The 25698-nt window shown below is 50.1% G+C and overlaps 2 protein-coding genes across 2 annotated transcripts in view; both read right to left on the minus strand.

Annotated features, from left to right (window-relative positions):
• Positions 1-1096: 1096 nt before the first annotated feature.
• On the minus strand, positions 1097-7913 carry ALKBH5 (alkB homolog 5, RNA demethylase). The gene is made up of 4 exons (XM_073648474.1): positions 7071-7913; positions 3145-3225; positions 2393-2533; positions 1097-1857 (listed from the first exon to the last, which is right to left on the minus strand). Exons 1-4 carry the CDS (start codon positions 7748-7750, stop codon positions 1671-1673), a joined length of 1089 nt encoding a protein of 362 aa, XP_073504575.1. The 5' UTR covers positions 7751-7913; the 3' UTR covers positions 1097-1670.
• A 9556-nt stretch (positions 7914-17469) lies between these two features.
• Positions 17470-25698, minus strand: part of MYO15A (myosin XVA) — a 99798-nt gene continuing 91569 nt past the window's right edge. Inside the window, exon 64 of the mRNA XM_073648475.1 lies at positions 17470-18576. Coding sequence (XP_073504576.1) covers positions 18475-18576 — 102 coding nt within the window. The 3' untranslated portion in view covers positions 17470-18474. The remainder of the gene's footprint in view (positions 18577-25698) is intronic.

Consider the following 25698-nt stretch of genomic DNA (forward strand, 5'->3'; position numbering starts at 1 on the left):
AGATGATGGCTGGTCCACTTGTATACATGAAGTTTTGTAAGTTTGGGGACGTCCCCATTCCCCCTTTATGACCACTTTGCTGCAGTAGATACTTGTGCAGAGATGACACAGGTTGTTTTCTGCAGCGTTCACACTCGGTCTTATGACGGGCGCCATGAATGACCTCGAACCAGTTCGGGATACGGATGACACTATATGGAGCGGAGGTTGAACATGTGAAGGTTTCCGGAGATCGTGACCTGAGCCCCTGCAGAGAACAGATTATCTGCAGCGGTCACCAAACATAGCCCTGCACAGGACTAAAAATACACCCGCCACGTGGGAAAGGTTAATGTGGGGAGCGGCAGGGTTACTGCAGAGCAGAGCTGGCAATGGGGTGTACACAGATACACCAGACGGGGAGTAAACAGCCGGAGGGGCGACCCCGGGTGACAGCAGGGCAGAGTATGTCAGGAGGTTTTCAGCATCAACAAAACAATTGCATTCACTAAGTATCCAACCCCCAATCAGCTCTGCCTCATGGGACAGGTCTATGGGAAGTGTCATGGATGTGGGGCACAGTATTGATGGCAAACCAGGACCCAGATTGGCACCATGATAGTAAGAAATAACAATGTGGTGCCATGTGGGCTTATCCAGATTAGTATTTTCCCACCCCATGACAGAGGAGTTTACCTAATAGACATTAAGGTATAAATCCAAACATTGCAACTAAGGCTACGTTCACCCGTCGTTTTTTTCTGGAGGCGAAACCTGCTCTCTTGGCAGAAGTTACTTATAAAAAGCAGGTTTTGCATGCTAATAAAAGTTTAGGTCCCCACTTCTGGCAACTAGCGAGGGTCTCAGCGATCAGACTGCAAGCCTTGTGGTTAGGCCATAACTACCACCAGAAACCCCCTATAAAGCAGATTTCTGCACTGCTGGTAAAGCGCAACAACCTCTCTGCCCCACATCAGATATTTTTCAAGCACCACTAAGCCCTCGCCCCTTTAACATTAATCTGAAGGTCCTGGTGCTCGGATGAACAGGATTGGTGGAGATTTCAGCAAAACAGAATTTAATTGGATAATTTACAGAGACCTGGAGGTGTACAGAATAAAAAGAAATCTGCTTATACTTTATTATTAGTGCGTATACTAGAAATAAAAACTTCTGGATTCTTCGTAACTTATTATTAAATCATCTGAAAAGACACCAAGGACGATTCTAACAATTTTTTTTCTTATAATAAGAGGAGGAGAAAGGTGGAGGAGGGACACGGCAGCCGCCGCCTCGGAGGATGGTGCTTCATCGGGATCTCGATGGATTTTGCTTTAGTCAGGGACAGAAACATAAAAACCAAGAGGAAAAAGAAAAGACTGTGCTCAACGAAAATATCGAAACATCACACCGTCCTCCTGTGAGCCTTGGGTTCACGGTCTCCTCGCAGCAAGCGTGGGCCACAACATCAGCACTGACGCCGGGCCTGGGACAGCCTCATGGGAAGCACTGCCCACCCAAAAAAAAAGGGTAAAAAACAAAACAAACAAAGTGAGACTGGATCCAGAACATGGTGCATACACTTAGAGGAGACAGGACTGGGCTTTTCCAATGCAGCCGGAGGAGGAAAATCCTATATTTATATAGATCCACAATCAGCCGAGCGGGGGCAGGGTCCGGGAGGAGCGCTCTCAATGGCGCCTCATTTTCACTTTTCGGGCTGGGCTGTCCTCGTCCTCTCCCGTATCTGTATAGTTGTCCACATGATCATAAGGCCTCCGCCAATAGTTCTCAGAGCTGAAGTTGCTTCGTCTCCTCGGTTTTGGTAAAAGCACAGATCTTCTGTTCTCCTCTTTATCCATCTCCAGAACGCGAGGTCTGTGAGGGAAGGCAGGTGTTAGAATAGAGTATTGTCCTGTACCCTCACCGTATCAATCCTGTTCTGACATACATTATCAGTATAATTCTCAATGCCCCACCATTTCTAAGATCTCTACTTGCAGTGGATGAGATCAACTTTACATCTAGGGACCCCAAAAGAGGGGGAAAAAAAAGCCACTCATTGAGGTTCTAGACCATGTGCATATGTGCCTGCCGAGAACCTGGTGCCTCCTTGTAGATGGGACGTCATCGGCACCTCTCAATGTGGAAGTGAGAGGAACAGGAACGGCCCTTTAAAAGGGGTTCTCCATTTTAACTGAAAACCGAGGAGTAAAGAGCTCACGGCTGCAGCCCTATACATAAAGGCTGGCGAGGAGCAGTGGGCAAAGAATTCCCTGGGTGCTATAATAATGACCCATTCTTAAGGGTTTTCCCAAATCAACAGAAATACCCTGACTGAAGCCAGTCCATACAGCTCTATAGGTGCCACGCGTGAGCCCTGCCCTCCTCGGCAATGGAGATGGTCACTTACCGGTGGGCTGCGTCGGGGTCGGCCTTGCGGTGGGACCGCTTTGGTTTCAGGATGTGTTGTCTGTTACTGCCAGATAACCTCTCGGGGTGAGAGCTGCTGCCCAGGGACTTGGTTTCCAGCCGAGGAGCTTCTGTTCTTGTTCTGTCATATATAAAATATAGAAAACCCCAATGTTAAAAACCAATCTACATAGATTTTTTTTAGAAAAATCTAAAAATTGAGCACCTGTGTCCATTTAGGATCCAAACAATATTTGGTGATCACCTTTTTGCTGCCATGTTTAGGTCTTAATATAAACAAATTATTGAATATTTCCCTCTAGTGCATCTGCACAAAACGTTGTTTGCCCTCAGATCAGTGGTAATTCTAACTTAGGCCGAGTCTAGACCGATGTGATAGCAGGGTGTCCGGTTACCGGAGACTGGCATCACTGGGGCCGCTGGGCACAGTCTCGCCAGCAGTGTTGTGTAGCTATTCAGGGCTCATAGCCTGCAGACCTGCTTAGAGGGCTTCTCCACATCATAAATAACCCCCGCCGACTATGCCTGTAGCCAGAAGTGGCACCTGTCACTGCTCTCACCCTCTTTGGCTCAGGGTAATGTCCTGACCCGTTCTATATGGCTGCCGCCTTCCTGCCAAGTGCCTGTATGTGATCCTCTCTTGCCCATCTGGTAACATGAGGTCCAGACTCTGCGCAAGGTACCAATGAGGGCACCAACGAGCCACTCGGCCAAATGCACAAGAAGACTTACTTCCGAAGTATGACGACGGCGCGCCGCTCCTTGATGTCCTGGGGCCGGATGCAGTGCGTGATCTCGTCGGCAGCATATCCACTGCAAGAGAAGGAGGACACAATGAGCCGGAGATACAGCGTCATGACAAGGAAGGCCTCTCACTGAGTGCCCGATAACAGAGAACAACAGCTTGGATACAAGGAAACACGTTTACACACAATGGCCAGGGCTGATGTTATCGGAGCGATTGCATGTGCCATTTAAGCACTTTTCCTTCACTATGCCTCCACTGCTGCCAGAGCCTAATTTCTTTGCAGTGGAATCACTAGTCATGGCAGGCGTGCGAGTCACCATCACTCAGGCAGGGGGCAGCGCACACCCGTGTCCTGTTCCTTACATTGGCATCGAGGCTGAAGATCCTATTTCACGCCCGCAACTTTCCTATTAGGGGCCCCGAGGAGGAGGTGGCGGAGTGTTACCTGAATTGGAAACCACCACAACATGAAGGGGTGGGCACAACGCCATCATAGGGATGAAGACAGACAGGAGTAGTCCGCAGGCAAGGGTTAATATAAAAGCACGAGAACCCCCCACCGTTACACACACAGGAAACTAATTGGGTAATCGCAGGACCACCACTAACGGCATCACAGCTGTCATGGTACCCAGCTTTCTACATACCCCAGAGGGCGCGGGCTTACAGCACTTCTATTATCTAAGCTGGGAACCAGGAGGCTCAGCCTGAACACTGTCAGAGGGCACCAGTCAGTCGGATGGGGGGCATCGGACCCATGTATGGGGGCACATAGCCGCTTTAGAGCGATGCCAGTTACCATGTCCTGCCCCCACCAATCCACCATAACTCACTCATGACTAAATTATGGGGCGAGAAGGGAAGTATATTGTACACCTGATCCACGGGAACACCAGGGAGAAGAGGAGCGGGTGTGGGGAAGCCCAGAATAAAGCGGCCTGAGCAGGAAGTGGTGGAGTATAATCTAGATCAGAGGACAAGTGGATTACATAAAGGATCGTCCGGCTCCTCCATGTCGATGCCATCTGTCAGGTTATGATACCACAGGCCAGGACGCTGCCCTCGGCCTCTCAGATAGGCACATAGTGCCCACCCACCCCAGGTCTGGGGGCTTCACACACACCTGGCACCTCTATAGGGAAGCACCAGCTCTGAAGATGAAAATAATATCTTGGCAGTGACGCGGCCCCTGCACCTGGAGCCCACGTGATGCTCACTCCCCTCCCCCAACACCGGGTACAGCTCCAAGTCACTGACACTTGGCTGCCCTGCGACCACCACCGGAGACGGAGGAGTCACATGGACGGTGATCGAAGAGGCTATCGGCTCCACCGAGGGCCCCATCAGGATCTGCCAAACTATGTAATGCTGTCAGGACATGCTGGGAGTTGTGGTTCTCCACATTACAGACCACTGATCTGTGTCTGCAACCCAGGGGTCGGAGGAAACGAGGACCAGTCATGGTGGACTTCACACTGACCGACCCCATGTTCTGCAACGAGATAAGCAGCATCAGAGACGGTCTTATACCCCCGATGTATCGGCTGTGGGACAGATGGCGGCTACTACTAGTCTATACCTGGATCCAGTCCCATGGGTCGGAGGATGTGACGACTGCATGTGGCCTAGTATGGGGGCTGTTAGAAACGCGGTCGCAACATTGTGATGGCACCACCGATGGGCACAAGCTCCCCATCCCCTAAAAGGCAGATCAACACCAACCACTATAAGTTAGAGCTCCGCAGAGCGCAGGATCAGGGGGCCGCGCCACTAACTGCAAGCGATCATGTGCTCCGGTACATCTGGCCCACATATGACACTGGGACAAACCAACGAGTGAGAAGGGGAGGGAGGGGGGTGTCCTGAGATGCAGCAGACAAAATGGGGGGCAACATGGAGGAGACCACAAGTCCCAGGTAGCTAGGTGGGTATGGAGGGGGCTACAACTAAAACAGTAAAGAGACAGACATTTAGAAGGTGGGGGGACACTACAAGGGGGGTACAGAGGGGACTACGAGGAAGTTACAGGAGGGATAATGGATGAATAAGGGGGGGGGGGGCACAAGTCCCAGCTATTAAAGTGGGGTCCTCGGAGGAGACTACAAGGCAGTAAGAGGAGGGAGGGGACCACAAGTACCAGGCAATAAGGAGAGACTAAAAGTCCCAACCAGTACAGGGGATGCTACAAGGCGGTAAGGGATGATGGATGAAGGGGACCACAAGTCTCAGCCATGACAGTGGGGGGGCATGGACGGGGACTACAAGGCAGCAAGGGAAGGGATGATGGATGTAGGGGACTACAGGTCTCAGCCAAGACAGTGGGGGGGCGTGGAGGGGACTACAAGGCAGCAAGGGAAGGAATGATGGATGTAGGGGACTACAAGTTGCAGCCAGTAAAGAGACATTTGTGGGGTAGATTCTACAGGTCTTAGCCAGTACGGTGCATGTGGGGGACCACAAGGCAGTAAGGAGAGGGATGATGTAAGGGACTACAGGTCTCAGCCAGTACAGGGGGTGCTCCAAGGCGGCAAGGGAAGGGGGGATGATGTAGGGGACTACAGGTCTCAGCCAGGACAGTGGGTGGGGGGCATGGAGGGAATATGGATGCAGGGAACTACAGGTCTCAGGCAGGACAGTGGGGGGGGGGGGGGGTAATGGAGGGAAGATGGATGCAGGGGACTACAGGTCTCAGCCAAGACAGTGGGGGGTCATGGAGGGAAGATGAATGCAGGGGACTACAGGTCTCAGCCAAGACAGTGGGGGGTCATGGAGGGAAGATGAATGCAGGGGACTACAGGTCTCAGCCAAGACAGTGGGGGGGGGGGGGGGGTGTCATGGAGGGAAGATGGATGCAGGGGACTACAGGTCTCAGCCAAGACAGGGGGGGGGGGGGGTCATGGAGGGAAGATGGATGTAGGGGACTACAGGTCTCAGCCAAGACAGGGGGGGGGGGGGCGCATACAGGGTAGATGGATGTAGGGGACTACAGGTCTCAGCCAAGACAGGGGGGCAAGCATGGGGGGGGGGGGGGGGGGGGGGGGAGATGGATGTAGGGGACTACAGGTCTCAGCCAAGACAGTGGGGGGGGGGGCACACATGGAGGGTAGATGGATGTAGGGGACTACAGGTCTGAGCCAGGACAGTGGGGGGGGGCATAGAGGGTAGATGGATGTAGGGGACTACAGGTCTCAGCCAAGACAGGGGGGGGCACGCATGGAGGGTAGATGGATGTAGGGGACTACAGGTCTCAGCCAAGACAGGGGGGGGGGCACGCATGGAGGGTAGATGGATGTAGGGGACTACAGGTCTCAGCCAAGACAGGGGGGGGGGGCACGCATGGAGGGAAGATGGATGCAGGGGACTAAAGGTCTCAGCCAAGACAGGGGGGGGGGCACACATGGAGGGTAGATGGATGTAGGGGACTACAGGTCTGAGCCAGGACAGTGGGGGGGGCACGCATGGAGGGTAGATGGATGTAGGGGACTACAGGTCTGAGCCAGGACAGTGGGGGGGGCACGCATGGAGGGTAGATGGATGTAGGGGACTACAGGTCTCAGCCAAGACAGGGGGGGGGGCACACATGGAGGGTAGATGGATGTAGGGGACTACAGGTCTGAGCCAGGACAGTGGGGGGGGCATAGAGGGTAGATGGATGTAGGGGACTACAGGTCTCAGCCAAGACAGGGGGGGGGGGGCACGCATGGAGGGTAGATGGATGTAGGGGACTACAGGTCTCGGCCAAGACAGGGGGGGGGGGCACGCATGGAGGGAAGATGGATGCAGGGGACTAAAGGTCTCAGCCAGGACAGTGGGGGGGGGGGGGGTGTAGGAGACTACAGGTCTCGGCCAGCACGGTGCATGTGGGTGGGGGGGCTACAAGTAAGGAGCAGACAGCCACAGCCGCCGGTACCTGAGCACGGTGACGCTGCCCCGGCGGACCGGCAGGAAGAGCACGGGCTCGGACACTCGGATCGGCTTGAACTGGAACTTGCAGCCGAAGCAGAGCGCGGAGTCGCTGAAGAAGGACACGGAGACGATCGGCCGCTCGAAGATGTGGATGGGGTCCACGTGGGAGACGATGCAGCCGCCGGGCTGGTAGTCGTTGATGACGGCGCTGTTGACGAAGCCCTCGGGGATGACGCGCTTCTCCACCAGGCGCCGGATCACCAGCTCGTGCACCCACTCCGGGATCTCGTCCACCTCGCCCTTGGGGTAGAGGCGCTCCTGGCCCGGCCCGCGCTTCTGCAGCTGCGCCCCGTACGTGTAGCCTTCCCCGAAGAAGTACTTGTTGCGCAGCGGCGCGCGGTCCACCGTGTGCTCCCGGTACAGCCCCTTCTCGGCGCGGGACACCACCTCGTCTATCTTGGACTCGATCCGGGAGCATTCCTCCGAGGAGAAGAGCCGCACCTGCCGGATACCGGTGCGCACCTTCCGGGCTTCCTCCTCCTCCGCGTCGGACACTGCTCCTTCCTCCTCCTCCTCGGTGTCCGAGGCCGGCTGCTTTCGCTTCTTCATCACGGCAGGAGGCGGGGGCTCCCGGGACAGAGACTGCAGCTTCTCCCGTAGGTCGCTGTAACCGCTGGAGGACATGGCTCACCCGGGGCTGGAGACGGGCATGGCCGAGGATTCAGTCAGTCAGGCGGCCGCTTCCATTCACCACAACCGGAGAGCGGCTCTCGCTGCGCAAGCGGCCGCCGCTGTGACAGGGCCGCTGAGAAGAGAGCCTTAGTAGGATTGGTCAAACGAGCTGCCAATCACACTGGTAGGCGGGGCAACCGTGTGACGCAGCAAACCCCAGGAAGCCCCAGTAAAATGGGGCTGTCCATACTCGTGCCTGTCCATTTTTTCGACCTTTCACTTGCCTTGTACTCACTTTAAAAAAAGCACAAACTGTAGAATAAAGCGTAAAATACTATTATATTATTTACTCTGCTATTTCTCTGCTGGCAGAACATTAATAAATGTTTGTTTAAGATCAGGCGCTTCGAGCACCTTTTGTTTTGGTGCTGAACTATGGTGTCGACGTGACTGGAGTAACGTTTTCCAGGACGAGGAGTACAAATATGGCTGCTGGTGAGCTGCTTACTGGTGTACCAAGATGGCTACTGATTGACAAGCCGGCTTTAGGTGAACGCTCCTGTCATTGGTTAACCGCCCAATCAATCACAACAATGGGCGTGGCAATTTACCGGTAAGCCCTCCGCCAGAAGGACCCAGAGGTTTGCGTCTGTCTACCTATGTGCCCGTCCAGCCTAATACATTCGCAAACCGGATATAACATACGGTGCTCGGTCAGAAACAGTTACCCGTGATTCCTTTAATTACGACTATGGCACCGGTAGAATTAGGTAATGCTACTTCTGCATCTGGCGCCCAGGGCAGCTTTTAATTTGATACCACGTTGATGTAAGAAGGCTCATGTATTGCAGGATGTGGAGTACCAAGATGGCTGCTGTATGATATTTGGTGTCCCAAGATGGCTGCTGCTTAGTTTTATAACTTTCTGATTACCGCATTGTGGGTTTTTGAGGAGACTTTAAATTACACTGACATTTTATTCATTAAGTACATAAATATGGTGTCTGCTTTGTAAAAGAGGCTTAAGGCTTATCTGTACCTGGCAGTACCCCCAAAATAGTTTTTGCTGAACTATAGTGACCATTGTCATTGCGATTTACTGATCCAATCACGAAAGAGAAAATGGAGAGACCTGATCCCCCGCCCCTCCCCCAACGCTGAGCGTCTCAGGATTTGTGTTGCGTCTATGGAGCAAATGACGTGTTCTGACCCATGAATCCTGCTGTGGTTTGTGTTGAGAAACGGACATCTATCTGCACTGAGAGAGAGAGTGCGCCGAGTGCCTACAGAGCGCTTGCATAAACAGCATCACAAAGAGCGCTGCTATAAACTGCCAGAAAGAGAGCGCTGCTGTAACCTGTGCTAGAAAGAGAGTACTTCCACAAAGAGCACGCTGCTGTAACCTGTGCTAGAAAGAGAGTACTGCCAGAAAGAGAGCACTGCTGTAACCTGTGCCAGAAAGAGAGTACTGCCAGAAAGAGAGCGCTGTTGTAACCTGTGCCAGAAAGAGAGCGCTGCTGTAACCTGTGCTAGAAAGAGAGTACTGCTGTAACCTGTGCTAGAAAGAGAATACTGCCAGAAAGAGAGCACTGCTGTAACCTGTGCCAGAAAGAGAGTGCTGCTGTAACCTGTGCTAGAAAGAGAGTACTGCCAGAAAGAGAGCACTGCTGTAACCTGTGCTAGAGAGTACTGCCAGAAAGAGAGCGCTGCTGTAACCTGTGCTAGAAAGAGAGTACTGCCAGAAAGAGAGCACTGCTGTAACCTGTGCTAGAAAGAGCGCTGCTGTAACCTGTGCTAGAAAGAGTACTGCCAGAAAGAGAGCGCTGCTGTAACCTGTGCTAGAAAGAGAGTACTGCCAGAAAGAGAGCGCTGCTGTAACCTGTGCTAGAAAGAGAGTACTGCCAGAAAGAGAGCGCTGCTGTAACCTGTGCTAGAGAGTACTGCCAGAAAGAGCGCTGCTGTAACCTGTGCTAGAAAGAGAGTACTGCCAGAAAGAGCGCTGCTGTAACCTGTGCTAGAAAGAGAGTACTGCCAGAAAGAGAGCGCTGCTGTAACCTGTGCTAGAAAAAGAGTACTGCCAGAAAGAGAGCGCTGCTGTAACCTGTGCCAGAAAGAGAGTACTGCCAGAAAGAGAGCGCTGCTGTAACCTGTGCCAGAAAGAGAGTACTGCCAGAAAGAGAGCGCTGTTGTAACCTGTGCTAGAAAGAGAGTACTGCCAGAAAGAGAGCACTGCTGTAACCTGTGCTAGAAAGAGAGTACTGCCAGAAAGAGAGCGCTGTTGTAACCTGTGCTAGAGCACTGCTGTAACCTGTGCCAGAAAGAGAGTACTGCCAGAAAGAGAGCACTGTTGTAACCTGTGCCAGAAAGAGTACTGCTGTAACCTGTGCTAGAAAGAGAGTACTGCCAGAAAGTCAGCGCTGTTGTAACCTGTGCTAGAGCACTGCTGTAACCTGTGCCAGAAAGAGAGTACTGCCAGAAAGAGAGCGCTGTTGTAACCTGTGCCAGAAAGAGTACTGCCAGAAAGAGAGCGCTGCTTTAATCTGTGCTAGAAAGAGAGTACTGCCAGAAAGAGAGCGCTGCTGTAACCTGTGCTAGAAAGAGAGTACTGCCAGAAAGAGCATCCTGTTGTAACCTGTGCTAGAAAGAGAATACTGCCAGAAAGAGCGCGCTGCTGTAACCTGTGCTAGAAAGAGAGTACTGCCAGAAAGAGAGCACTGCTGTAACCTGTGCCAGAAAGAGAGTACTGCCAGAAAGAGAGCACTGCTGTAACCTGTGCTAGAAAGAGAGTACTGCCAGAAAGAGCGCGCTGCTGTAACCTGTGCTAGAAAGAGAATACTGCCAGAAAGAGCGCGCTGCTGTAACCTGTGCCAGAAAGAGAGTACTGCCAGAAAGAGAGCACTGCTGTAACCTGTGCAAGAAAGAGAGTACTGCCAGAAAGAGCGCGCTGCTGTAACCTGTGCTAGAAAGAGAATACTGCCAGAAAGAGCGCGCTGCTGTAACCTGTGCCAGAAAGAGAGCACAGCTGTAACCTGTGCCAGAAAGAGAGTACTGCCAGAAAGAGAGCACTGCTGTAACCTGTGCTAGAAAGAGATTACTACCGAAAAGAGAGCTCTGCTGTAACCTGTGCTAGAAAAAGAGTACTGCCAGAAAGAGAGCGCTGCTGTAACCTGTGCTAGAAAGAGAGTACTGCCAGAAAGAGAGCGCTGCTGTAACCTGTGCTAGAAAGAGAGTACTGCCAAAAAGAGAGCACTGCTGTAACCTGTGCTAGAGAGTACTGCCAGAAAGAGCGCGCTGCTGTAACCTGTGCTAGAACGAGAGTACTGCCAGAAAGAGCGCGCTGCTGTAACCTGTGCTAGAAAGAGAATACTGCCAGAAAGAGCGCGCTGCTGTAACCTGTGCTAGAGAGTACTGCCAGAAAGAGAGCGCTGCTGTAACCTGTGCCAGACAGAGAGCGCTGTTGTAACCTGTGCCAGACAGAGAGCGTTGCTGTAACCTGTGCCAGACAGAGAGCGCTGCTATAACGTGTGCCAGAAAGAGAGCGCTGCTATAACGTGTGCCAGAAAGAGAGCGCTGCTATAATGTGTGCCAGAAAGAGAGTGCTGATATAAACTGCCAGAAAAGAGTGCTCCCATAAACATTAGGCCACGTCCCCACTATCAGTATTTGGTCAGCATCCGGTCAGTATTTTTTCTCAGGAGTGGGAGCCAAAACCAGGGGAGGAACAATCAGAGAAAAGGTATAATAGAAACAAGTCCCCAATTCTGCATTTATCACCCACTCCTGAGAAAAAATACTGACCACATACTGATAGTGGCCTAAGAAAGAGAGCGCTGCTTTAAAATAAGTCTGAAAGAGAGTACTGGTTTGAGGTCGTCAGAAAGAGAGCGCTCCTATAAACTGTGCTTGAAAAAGTGCCCTCTCATAAACAGCATTAGAAATAGAGTGCTGCTTTAAATATCATAGAGTGCGGCTATAAATAACACCGGCATGAAAACACTTCTATTGAAAAGTGCAACTAACAGTGTTCCCCAATAAACAGTGCCAGAAAGAGACTCCTGCTGTAAACATTGTCTGCAAGAGAGTGCCCCACTTATAGGGCCACCAAGAGAGTGTCCCACTTATCGGACCACCAAGAGAGTGCCCCACATATAGTGCCACCAAGAGGGTGCCGCACATATAGGGCCACCAAGAGGGTGCCGCACATATAGGGCCACCAAGAGAGTGCCGCACATATAGGGCCACCAAGAGAGTGCCGCACATACAGGGCCACCAAGAGAGTGCCCCACATATAGGGCCACCAAGAGAGTGCACCTACAACCAGTGCCAGAAAGAGAATACATCTATAAACAGTGCCAGAAAAAGAGCGTCCTCTTAAACAATGCCAGAAAGAGAGCTCCCCCCTAAACAACCTCAGAAAGTGACTGCCCAATAAACAGTGCCAGAAAGAAACCTCTTCTAATAATAATGGCAGTAAAAGAGTAGAATATCCCCCATAAACAGTGTCAGGAAAGTCAGAGTGCCAGCTAGTTAGTGCCCCATAATCAGTGTCAGTCAGAGAGTGGCCTCATAAACAGCATCAGCAAAAGAGTGCTTCCATAAAGGGCTTAAGGAATAGAGTACCCCCATAAACAGTGCCATATACAGTGCTGTCATAAATGTTGACCGAGTGTCCCCGTAAATAGCGACAGTCATATAAATTTTTGGTTGAACCCCCTTTCCATAGCTGTAGGGTAAAATGGTTGTGACAGGTTTTAGTTCAGCCCAATTGTCTCAGGTGATGGCATCCAAAGCAGCTAATTCTCCCCCCTTATTGGCGCTGTTGGCATCGTAGTGCGTCCTCCTGTCCTGCTTTGAACCTCGCAGTTTTTCTCCTCGCTGATCTGCCAGTTTGATTAAGACGACAGGACCTGCTCCCCGATCCACTGTGACAGGTTCACTGTTCACCCAAAATCTCGCCTTTGTTACTACGTAGAACGCCTCGGGCAACACAGGGTTAAACCAGCATGAACGTGCATGTGTCATTACCGCTGCCTGGATGATCCCGACCCTCGTTTCCTGACTTTTCCGTGCCATATCACTTGCCAACAGGATATATACAGTGCCTTAAAAAAGTCTTCATACCCCTTGAACTTTTCCACATTTAGCCCTTGTTACACCCACAAACTTAAATGTATCTGGATTTTATGTGATACCAACACAAAGTTGTGATGTGTAAAGGAAATGATACATGGTTTTCTAAATATTTTAAAAATATACATCTGAAAATTGTGCTGTGCATTTGTATTCAGCCCCCTGTAGTTTGTTACCCCAAAATAAAATCCCAGAAGTCACATGCTTAGTACATTGAGTCCACCTGTGTGTAATTTCTTCTCAGTATAACTACAACTGTTCTGTTAAGGCCTCAGAGGTTTGTGTGCGAACATTAGGGATCAACCAGTCTCATAAAAACCAAGGAGCACACCTGACAGGTCAGGGATAAAGCTGAAAACCAAGGAGCACACCTGACAGGTCAGGGATAAAGCTGAAAACCAAGGAGCACACCAGACAGGTCAGGGATAAATCTGAAAACCAAGGAGCACACCAGACAGGTCAGGGATAAAGCTGAAAACCAAGGAACACACCAGAAAGGTCAGGGATAAAGCTGAAAACCAAGGAGCACACCAGACAGGTTAGGGATAAAGCTGAAAACCAAGGAGCACACCAGACATGTCAGGGATAAAGCTGAAAACTAAGGAGAATACCAGACAGGTCAGGGAAAAAGTTGCGGAGAAGAGTAGAGCAGGGTTAGGTTATAAAAAAAAATAACCCAAGCTCTTAACATCTCACAGAGCACTATTCAATCCATCATCCAAACATTGAATGAGAATGTCACACCTGCAAACCTACCAAGACATGGCTGTCCACCTACACTGACATGCCAAACAGGGAGAGTACTAATGAGAGAAGCAGCCAAGATGCCCATGGTCACTCTGGAAGAGCTCAGGGGAAAGAATCTCTCCACAGGACAACTGTTAACTGTATACTCCATAAATCTGGCCTTTATGGAAGAGAGGCAAGAAGAAAGCAATATTTGAAAGCAAACCATAAGAAGTCCTGTTTTCAGTTTGCAAAAAGCCATGTAGGGGACTCAGCGAGAATGTGGACAAAGGTGCTTTGGTCAGATGAGACCAAAGTAGAACTTTTTGGTCTAAATGCAAAACGCCATCACCCTGAACACCACATCACCCTGAAAACACCATCCCCACCATCACACATGGTGGTGGCAGTATCATGCTGTGGGGAGGCTTTTCTTCAGCAGGGGTAGGGAAGCTGGTCAGAGGTGATGGGAAGATTGATTGAGCTAAATACAGGGCAATCCTGGAGAAAAACCTGTTGGAGCCTGCAAAAGACTTGACACTGGGGTGTAGTTTCACCTTCTAGCAGAGCAACGACCCTAACCATCCTGCCAGAGCTACAATGGAGGGTTTAGATCAAAGCATATTCATGTGTGTGAACGGCCGAGTCACAGTCCAGACCGAAAAATCAGAGAATCTGTGACAAGACGTGAAAATTACTGATCACAGACATCTCCATCCAATCTCACTGAGCAAGTGTGCAAAGAAGAAGGGGCAAAAATGTCACCTCTAGATGTGCAAGAGACAGACCCCAAAAGACTGCAGCAGTAATTGCAGTGAAAGGTGGTCCTACAAAGCACTGACCCAGGTTCTGTACTGCAGAATGCTACAATGCATCAGTGTAGGTAAACGCAAAGAAGTGCAGAGTTGGAGTGAAATGCGTTGTGCTTCATTCATGTCAATGGCTGCACGATTTTACAGGCACTACCTCCCTTTACTTGCAGAATTGTGTGACCATTGGCTACCTATTAAGATGACCATTGGCTACCTATTAAGATAACCACAGCGTGAAAATTTAAGGGTGCAACCAGACATGCAGCCAGCATGAGCAGCCAATAATAAATGGAGTGGCGGTCGGCCACCGCAGGTTGGTGAGGTTTCGGCCACGTAATGTTTTGTTTCACCCCTGCTGCACCCAGGGTCAAATAATGGGAGTACTCCTTTCCATAAATTCATTACTTGCCCTAAATGTTTACCTTAAATCACACACAGAAATGATAAGTTTTGGTAAAACATTTATTCATCAGTAAATATAAGACAAAAAAAAAAAAAAAACATTTTATTACAACAGAGTGAAAAAAAAACTATTACAAAATTGAATGTCAGTTACACCAAAAAATACACAAGTTATAAAACCAACAAAAATGACTAAAAATTAGGACAAAAGTGGAAAAAGAGCATTCATATATAGAAACTGTCCCAAAACAGAACATTTGGTTATGACAATCAAACCCCCTGTGACTCTAAGACGCCCCTTTAATGCAACAGTTTTTGTACATGACTCCAAGAAAAAGTGTGTTCTGTAAAAAAAACTAAAATTTGTAAAAACACAAAAAAAAAAATAAGGCGATATAATTTCAGTATAAAAGATTCCTGTACAGGTTTTGTAAATCCAGCAAATTCCAACCTACTCTTTTCATGCAGTGCGGATTCAGAAGAAGAAAGCTGAGGTCATCTCTGTAAGTATGATGGGTGTAATACCTATGACTGTAGCCACCACTAGAGGGAGCTCAGTGCATAGTTTTATTATTGAGTTCAATGCATAAACTGTATGTAATGAGCTCCCACTAGTGGTAGATGTAGACATGATCTTATTTTTCAATGTATACGGGGAGTTCCCCCTAGTGGTGGTCGCAGACAGAATCTTATCATGTGTCTCTGTATACAGGGAGCTCCCCCTAGTGGTGGCAGCAGACAGAATCTTATCCTGTATCTCTCTATACAGGGAGCTTCCCCTAGTGGTGACTGCAGACAGAATCTTATGTATCTCTGTATACAGGGAGCTCCCCCTAGTGGTGGCTGCAGACAGAATCTTATCATGTATCTCTGTATACAGGGAGCTCCCTCTAGTGGTGGTTTCAGACAGAATCTTATTATGTATCTCTGTTAACAGGGAGCTACCCCTAGTGGTGGCAGCAGACAGAATCTTATCATGTATCTCTGTGTACAGGGAGCTCCCCCTAGTGGTGACTGCAGACAGGATCTTCTCATGTATCTCTGTATACAGGTTGCTCCCCCTAGTGGTGACTGCAGACAGAATCGTTTCATGTACAGTACAGACCAAAAGTTTGGACACACCTCATTTAAAGATTTTTCTGTATTTTCATGACTATGAAAATTGTACATTCACACTGATGGCATCAAAACTATGAATTAACACATGTGGAATTATATGCTTAACAAAAAAGTGTGAAACAACTGAAAATATGTCTTATATTCTAGGTTCTTCAAAGTAGCCACCTTTTGCTTTGATGACTGCTTTGCACACTCTTGGCATTCTCTTGATGAGCTTCAAGAGGTAGTCACCGGAAATGGTCTTCCAACAATCTTGAAGGAGTTCCCAGAGATGCTTAGCACTTGTTGGCCCTTTTGCCTTCATTCTGCGGTCCAGCTTACCCCAAACCATCTCGATTGGGTTCAGGTCTGGTGACTGTGGAGGCCAGGTCATCTGGCGTAGCCCCCCATCACTCTCCTTCTTGGTCAAATAGCCCTTACACAGCCTGGAGGTGTGTTTGGGGTCATTGTCCTGTTGAAAAATAAATGATGGTCCAACTAAACCCAAACCGGATGGAATAGCATGCCGCTGCAAGATGCTGTGGTAGCCATGCTGGTTCAGTATGCCTTCAATTTTGAATAAATCCCCAACAGTATCACCAGCAAAGCACCCCCACACCATCACACCTCCTCCTCCATGCTTCACGGTGGGAACCAGGCATGTAGAGTCCATCCGTTCACCTTTTCTGCGTCGCACAAAGACACGGTGGCTGGAACCAAAGATCTCAAATTTGGACTCATCAGACCAAAGCACAGATTTCCACTGGTCTAATGTCCATTCCTTGTGTTCATTATCCAAAACAAGTCTCTTCTGCTTGTTGCCTGTCCTTAGCAGTGGTTTCCTAGCAGCTATTTTACCATGAAGGCCTGCTGCACAAAGTCTCCTCTTAACAGTTGTTGAAGAAATGTTTCTGCTGCTAGAACTCTGTGTGGCATTGACCTGGTCTCTAATCTGAGCTGCTGTTAACCTGCGATTTCTGAGGCTGGTGACTCGGATAAACTTAACCTCAGAAGCAGAGATGACTCTTGGTCTTCCTTTCCTGGGGTGATCCTCATGTGAGCCAGTTTCTTTGTAGCGCTTGATGGTTTTTGCAACTGCACTTGGGGACACTTTCAAAGTTTTCCCAATTTTTCGCTCTGACTGACCTTCATTTCTTAAAGTAATGATGGCCACTCGTTTTTCTTTACTTAGCTGCTTTTTTCTTGCCATAATTCGCATTCTAACAGTCTATTCAGTAGGACTATCAGCTGTGAATCAACCAGACTTCTGCACAACACAACTGATGGTCCCAACACCATTTAAAAGGCAAGAAATCCCACTTATTAAACCTGGCAGGGCACACCTGTGAAGTGAAAACCATTTCCGGTGACTACCTCTTGAAGCTCATCAAGAGAATGCCAAGAGTGTGCAAAGCAGTCATCAAAGCAAAAGGTGGCTACTTTGAAGAACCTAGAATAAAAGACATATTTTCAGTTGTTTCACACTTTTTTGTTAAGTATATAATTCCACATGTGTTAATTCATAGTTTTGATGCCTTCAGTGTGAATGTACAATTTTCATAGTCATTAAAATACAGAAAAATCTTTAAATGAGAAGGTGTGTCCAAACTTTTGGTCTGTACTGTATCTCTGTATACAGGGAGCTCCCCCTAGTGGTGGTTTCAGACAGAATCTTATCCTGTATCTCTCTATACAGGGAGCTCCCCCTAGTGGTGGCTGCAGACAGAATCTTATCATGTATCTCTGTATACAGGGAGCTCCCTCTAGTGGTGGTTTCAGACAGAATCTTATTATGTATCTCTGTTAACAGGGAGCTCCCCCTAGTGGTGGCAGCAGACAGAATCATCATGTATCTCTGTGTACAGGGAGCTCCCCCTAGTGGTGGCTGCAGACAGAATCTTATGTATCTCTGTATACAGGGAGCTCCCCCTAGTGGTGACTGCAGACAGGATCTTCTCATGTATCTCTGTATACAGGGTGCTCCCCCTAGTGGTCACTGCAGACAGAATCGTATCATGTATCTCTGTATACAGGGAGCTCCCCCTATTGGTGGTTTCAGACAGAATCTTATCATGTATCTCTGTATAAAGGGAGCTCCCCCTAGTGGTGGCTGCAGGCAGAATCCTAGTGGATTTGGTGCTCTGTAGGCACCGAATATTGGACCTAATGAAAAATGGTGAGAACATAATCCCATTCACTGATTGAAAATAAAAAAACACCTTTGGGGCACCAGTGACCGTGATAAAAACCAAATAGATTGTAATCATCATAAAATTATGTGTTACGTTCAAGATGGGATCCCAAGTTTGCTAACATGCTCCTATGAGGGGGAACCCTGATAAGGTGCATCTCGTCCATGGGGTGTGGATCCATTTTGAATTGGGGGTCCTTCTATCCATGGGCCCCACAGTAGCGGCAGATGCTCTGTGCTAAGCTTGCCCGTGCCCATCTCTAGCACCATGCACACATTTGGAGCGGCAGTGGGGTACGTTCACGGGTACAAGTCATCTAATGCCAAAATCTAAAGTGCAGAGTGTAACCGTCCAGTTCTGGCCATTATGGCGGCTTTCAGAGCAGCGTGATCTCGCTGGGTGGCAGCGTGAGCCGCTTATCACAACTCAGGAGAAGGTTTTCCATGTGGACTGCGACCACCCGGCATAACTCCAAGCCCTGTAGGAAAAGGAGATGAGGTTATTAGAAGAGGCACTGAAATAATGTGCCCCCTACAGGTGGAAATAATGCTTCCCCTACATGTTGAAATAATGTGCCCCCTACATGTTGGACTCATGCGCCCCCTACCGGTGGGAATAATGCACGCCCTAACTATGGGAATAATGCGCCCCCTACAGGTGGAAATAATGTGCCCCCTACAGGTTGGACTAATGCGCCCCCTACCGGTGGGAATAATGCGACCCCTACCGGTGGGAATAATGCGCCCCCTACAGGTTGGACTAATGCGACCCCTACCGGTGGGAATAATGCGACCCTTACCAGTTAGAATAATGCGCCCCCTACAGGTTGGACTAATGCGACCATTACAGGTGGGAATAATGCGCCCCCTACAGGTTTGATTAATGCGACCCCTACCGGTGGGAATAATGCGACCCCTACCGGTGGGAATAATGCGACCCTTACCAGTTGGAATAATGCACCCCCTACAGGTTGGACTAATGCGACCATTACAGGTGGGACTAATGCGCCCCCTACAGGTTTGACTAATGCGACCCCTACAGGTTTGACTAATGCGACCCTTACCGGTGGGAATAATGCAACCCCTACCGGTGGGAATAATGCGACCCTTACCAGTTGGAATAATGCACCCCCTACTGGTGGGAATAATGCGACCCCTACCGGTGGGAATAATGCGCCCCCTACAGGGTGGACTAATGCGACCCCTACCGGTGGGAATAATGCGACCCTTACCAGTTGGAATAATGCACCCCCTACAGGTTGGACTAATGCGACCATTACAGGTGGGAATAATGCACACCCTACAGGTTTGACTAATGCGACCCTTACCGGTGGGAATAATGCGAGCCCTACTGGTGGGAATAATGCGACCCTTACCAGTTGGAATAATGCACCCCCTACAGGTTGGACTAATGCGACCATTACAGGTGGGACTAATGCACCCCCTACAGGTTTGACTAATGCGACCCTTACCGGTGGGAATAATGCGACCCTTACCAGTTGGAATAATGCACCCCCTACAGGTTGGACTAATGCGACCATTACAGGTGGGAATGATGAGCCCCCTACAGGTTTGACTACTGCGACCCTTACTGGTGGGAATAATGTGACCCTTATCAGTTGGAATAATGCGACCCTTACCGGTGGGAATAATGCGCCCCCTACAGGTTTGACTAATGCGACCCTTACCGGTGGGAATAATGCGCCCCCTACAGGTTTGACTAATGCGACCCTTACCGGTGGGAATAATGCGACCCTTACTGGTGGGAATAATGCGACCCTTATCAGTTGGAATAATGCACCCCCTACAGGTTGGACTAATGCGACCCTTACCGGTGGGAACAATGCGACCCTTACCGGTGGGAATAATGCGACCCTTACCGGTGGGAATAATGCGCCCCCTACAGGTTGGACTAATGTGACCATTACCGGTAGGAATAATGTGACCCTTACAAGTTGGAATAATGCACCCCCTACAGGTTGGACTAATGTGACCATTACCGGTGGGAATAATGCGACCCTTACCGGTGGGAATAATGCGCCCCCTACAGGTTTGACTAATGCGACCCTTACCGGTGGGAATAATGCGCCCCCTACAGGTATGACTAATGCTACCCTTACCGGTGGGAATAATGCGACCCCTACCGGTGGGAATAATGCGACCCTTACCTGTGGGAATAATGCGCCCCCTACAGGTGGGAATAATGCGACCCTTACCAGTTGGAATAATGCGACCCTTACCAGATGGAATAATGCAACCCCTACCGGTGGGAATAATGCAACCCTTACCGGTGGGAATAATGCAACCCTTACCAGTTGGAATAATGCACCCCCTACAGGTTGGACTAATGTGACCATTACAGGTGGGAATAATGCGCACCCTACAGGTTTGACTAATGCGACCATTACAGGTGGGAATAATGCGCACCCTACAGGTTTGACTAATGCGACCCTTACCGCTGGGAATAATGCGACCCCTACCGGTGGGAATAATGCGACCCTTACCAGTTGGAATAATGCACCCCTTAAAGGTTGGACTAATGCGACCATTACAGGTGGGACTAATGCGCCCCCTACAGGTTTGACTAATGCGACCCTTACCGGTGGGAATAATGTGACCCCTACAGGTTTGACTAATGCGACCCTTACCGGTGGGAATAATGCACCCCCTACAGGTTGGACTAATGCGACCATTACCGGTGGGAATAATGCGACCCATACCAGTTGGAATAATGCACCCCCTACAGGTTGGACTAATGCGACCATTACAGGTGGGAATGATGAACCCCCTACAGGTTTGACTAATGCGACCCTTACCGGTGGGAATAATGCGCCCCCCTACAGGTTTGACTAATGCGACCCTTACCGGTGGGAATAATGCGCCCCCTACAGGTTTGACTAATGCGACCCTTACCGGTGGGAATAATGCGACCCCTACTGGTGGGAATAATGCGACCCTTATCAGTTAGAATAATGCACCCCCTACAGGTTGGACTAATGCGACCCTTACCGGTGGGAATAATGCGACCCTTACCAGTTGGAATAATGCACCCCGTACCGGTGGGAATAATGCGACCCCTACCGGTGGGAATAATGCAACCCTTACCAGTTGGAATAATGCACCCCCTACAGGTTGGACTAATGCGACCATTACAGGTGGGAATAATGCGCACCCTACAGGTTTGACTAATGCGACCCTTACCGGTGGGAATAATGCGACCCCTACCGGTGGGAATAATGCGACCCTTACCAGTTGGAATAATGAACCCCTTACAGGTTGGACTAATGCGACCATTACAGGTGGGACTAATGCGCCCCCTACAGGTTTGACTAATGCGACCCTTACCGGTGGGAATAATGCAACCCCTACCGGTGGGAATAATGCGACCCTTACCGGTGGGAATAATGCACCCCCTACAGGTGGGAATAATGCGACCCTTACCAGTTGGAATAATGCACCCCGTACCAGTGGGAATAATGCGACCCCTACCGGTGGGAATAATGCGACCCTTACCAGTTGGAATAATGCACCCCCTACAGGTTGGACTAATGCGACCATTACAGGTGGGAATAATGCACACCCTACAGGTTTGACTAATGCGACCCTTACCGGTGGGAATAATGCGACCCTTACCAGTTGGAATAATGCACCCCTTACAGGTTGGACTAATGCGACCATTACAGGTGGGACTAATGCGCCCCCTACAGGTTTGACTAATGCGACCCTTACCGGTGGGAATAATGCGACCCCTACAGGTTTGACTAATGCGACCCTTACCGGTGGGAATAATGCAACTCCTACCGGTGGGAATAATGCGACCCTTACCGGTGGGAATAATGGGACCCTTACCAGTTGGAATAATGCACCCCCTACAGGTTGGACTAATGCGACCATTACCGGTGGGAATAATGCGACCCTTACCAGTTGGAATAATGCACCCCCTACAGGTTGGACTAATGCGACCATTACAGGTGGGAATGATGAGCCCCCTACAGGTTTGACTACTGCGACCCTTACCGGTGGGAATAATGCGCCCCCTACAGGTTTGACTAATGCGACCCTTACCGGTGGGAATAATGCAACCCCTACAGGTTTGACTAATGCGACCCTTACCGGTGGGAATAATGCGACCCTTACTGGTGGGAATAATGCGACCCTTATCAGTTGGAATAATGCACCCCCTACAGGTTGGACTAATGTGACCATTACCGGTGGGAATAATGCGACCTCTACTGGTGGGAATAATGCGACCCCTACCGGTGGGAATAATGCGACCCTTACTAGTTGGAATAATGCACCACTTACAGGTTGGACTAATGCGACCATTACAGGTTTGACTAATGCGACCCTTACTGGTGGGAATAATGCGACCCCCTACAGGTTCGACTAATGCGACCCTTACCGGTGGGAATAATGCGACACTTATCAGTTGGAATAATGCACCCTCTACAGGTTGGACTAATGCGACCCTTACCGGTGGGAATAATGCAACCCTTACCAGTTGGAATAATGCGCCCCCTACAGGTTGGACTAATGTGACCATTACCGGTGGGAATAATGTGACCCTTACAAGTTGGAATAATGCACCCCCTACAGGTTGGACTAATGTGACCATTACCGGTGGGAATAATGCGACCCTTACCAGTTGGAATAATGCACCCCCTACAGGTTGGACTAATGCGACCCTTACCGGTGGGAATAATGCAACCCTTACCAGTTGGAATAATGCGCCCCCTACAGGTTGGACTAATGTGACCATTACCGGTGGGAATAATGTGACCCTTACAAGTTGGAATAATGCACCCCCTACAGGTTGGACTAATGTGACCATTACCGGTGGGAATAATGCGACCCTTACCGATGGGAATAATGCGCCCCCTACAGGTTTGACTAATGCGACCCTTACCTGTGGGAATAATGCAACTCCTACCGGTGGGACTAATGCGACCCTTACCGGTAGGAATAATGCGACCCCTATTGGTGGGAATAATGCGCCCCCTACAGGTGGGAATAATGCAACCCCTACCGGTGGGAATAATGCGACCCTTACCAGTTGGAATAATGCACCCCCTACAGGTTGGACTAATGCGACCCTTACCGATGGGAATAATGCACCCCCTACAGGTTTGACTAATGCGACCCTTACCTGTGGGAATAATGCGCCCCCTACAGGTTTGACTAATGCGACCCTTACCGATGGGAATAATGCGCCCCCTACAGGTTTGACTAATGCGACCCTTATCGGTGGGAATAATGCGCCCTCTACAGGTTTGACTAATGCGACCCTTACCGGTGGGAATAATGCAACCCCTACCAGTGGGAATAATGCGACCCTTACTGGTGGGAATAATGCGACCCTTACCAGTGGGAATAATGCGACCCCCTACAGGTTGGAATAATGCGACCCCTACAGGTTGGACTAATGCGACCCTTACCGGTGGGAATAATGCGACCCTTACCAATGGGAATAATGCAACCCCTACAGGTGGGAATAATCTGCCCCCTACAGGTTGGACTAATGCGACCCTTACCGGTGGGAATAATGCGACCCCTACAGGTTGGAATAATGCACCCCCTACCGGTGGGACTAATGCAACCCCTACAGGTGGGAATAACACGACCCATACAGGTTGGAATAATGTACCCCCTACCGGTGGGACTAATGCAACCCCTGCAGGTGGGAATAATGCGCCCCCTACAGGTTGGACTAATGCGACCCCTACTGGTTGGAATAATGCGACCTCTACCGGTGGGAATAATGTGAACCTTACTGGTGGGAATAATGCGCCCCCTACAGGTGGGAATAATGCGCCCCTTACCAGTGGGAATAATGCGACCCCTACCGGTGGGAGTAATGCGACCCTTACCAGTTGGAATAATGCACCCCCTACAGGTTGGACTAATGCGACCATTACAGGTGGGAATAATGCGCCCCCTACAGGTTTGACTAATGCGACCCTTATCGGTGGGAATAATGCGCCCCTACAGGTTTGACTAATGCGACCCTTACCGGTGGGAATAATGCGACCCTTACCGGTGGGAATAATGCGACCCTTACCGGTGGGAATAATGCGACCCTTACCGGTGGGAATAATGCAACCCTTACCGGTGGGAATAATGCGACCCCTACAGGTTGGAATAATGCAACCCCCACAGGTGGGAATAATCTGCCTCCTACAGGTTGGACTAATGCGACCCTTACCGGTGGGAATAATGCGACCCCTACAGGTTGGAATAATGCACCCCCCTACCGGTGGGACTAATGCAACCCATACAGGTGGGAATAACGCGACCCCTACAGGTTGGAATAATGCACCCCCTACCGGTGGGACTAATGCAACCCCTACAGGTGGGAATAATGCGCCCCCTACAGGTTGGACTAATGCGACCCCTACTGGTGGGAATAATGCGACCTCTACCGGTGGGAATAATGTGAACCTTACTGGTGGGAATAATGCGCCCCCTACAGGTGGGAATAATGCGCCCCTTACCAGTGGGAACAATGCGACCCCTACCGGTGGGAGTAATGCGACCCCTGCCGGTTGGAATAATGCACTCCCTACCGGTGGGAATAATGCACTCTCTACCGGTGGGAATAATGCACCCCTACCGGTGGGAATAATGTGCCCCCTACAGGTGGGAATAATGCACTCTCTACCGGTGGGAATAATGCACCCCCTTCGGGTGGGAATAATGCGTCCCCTACAGGTGGGAATAATGTGTCCCCTACAGGTGGGAATAATGCGACCCTTACCGATGGGAATAATGCAACCCCTACAGGTGGGAATAATGTGCCCCCTACAGGTTGGACTAATGCGACCCTTACCGGTGGGAATAATGCGACCCCTACAGGTTGGAATAATGCACCCCCTACTGGTGGGACTAATGCAACCCCTACAGTTGGGAATAACGCGACCCCTACAGGTTGGAATAATGCACCCCCTACCGGTGGGACTAATGCAACCCCTACAGGTGGGAATAATGCGACCCCTACAGGTTGGACTAATGCGACCCCTACTGGTGGGAATAATGCGACCTCTACCGGTGGGAATAATGTGAACCTTACTGGTGGGAATAATGTGCCCCCTACAGGTGGGAATAATGCGCCCCTTACCAGTGGGAATAATGCGACCCCTACCGGTGGGAGTAATGCGACCCCTGCCGGTTGGAATAATGCACCCCCTACCGGTGGGAATAATGCACCCCTACCGGTGGGAATAATGCGCCCCCTACAGGTGGGAATAATGCACTCTCTACCGGTGGGAATAATGCACCCCCTTCGGGTGGGAATAATGCGTCCCCTACAGGTGGGAATAATGCACTCTCTACCGGTGGGAATAATGCTACCCCTACCGGTGGGAATAATGCGACCCCTACAGGTGGGAATAATGCGACCTCTACCGGTGGGAATAATGTGAACCTTACTGGTGGGAATAATGTGCCCCCTACAGGTGGGAATAATGCGCCCCTTACCAGTGGGAATAATGCGACCCCTACCGGTGGGAGTAATGCGACCCCTGCCGGTTGGAATAATGCACCCCCTACCGGTGGGAATAATGCACCCCTACCGGTGGGAATAATGCGCCCCCTACAGGTGGGAA

This window comes from Phyllobates terribilis, unplaced genomic scaffold, assembly GCF_046119375.1.
Source record: "Phyllobates terribilis strain yellow unplaced genomic scaffold, ASM4611937v1 Scaffold_9__5_contigs__length_417890890, whole genome shotgun sequence".
NCBI lineage: Eukaryota > Metazoa > Chordata > Amphibia > Anura > Dendrobatidae > Phyllobates > Phyllobates terribilis.

Bases quoted from the DNA above. Each gene is read 5' to 3' on its own strand.
- ALKBH5 (XM_073648474.1), bottom strand. From the start codon at position 7,750: ATGTCCTCCAGCGGTTACAGCGACCTACGGGAGAAGCTGCAGTCTCTG. The intron at 3,226-7,070 runs GTACCGGCGGCT...CTTCTCTTGCAG, and splicing joins GGCAGCGTCACCGTGCTCAG to TGGATATGCTGCCGACGAGA. The intron at 2,534-3,144 runs GTAAGTCTTCTT...TATATATGACAG, and splicing joins GCCGTCGTCATACTTCGGAA to AACAAGAACAGAAGCTCCTC.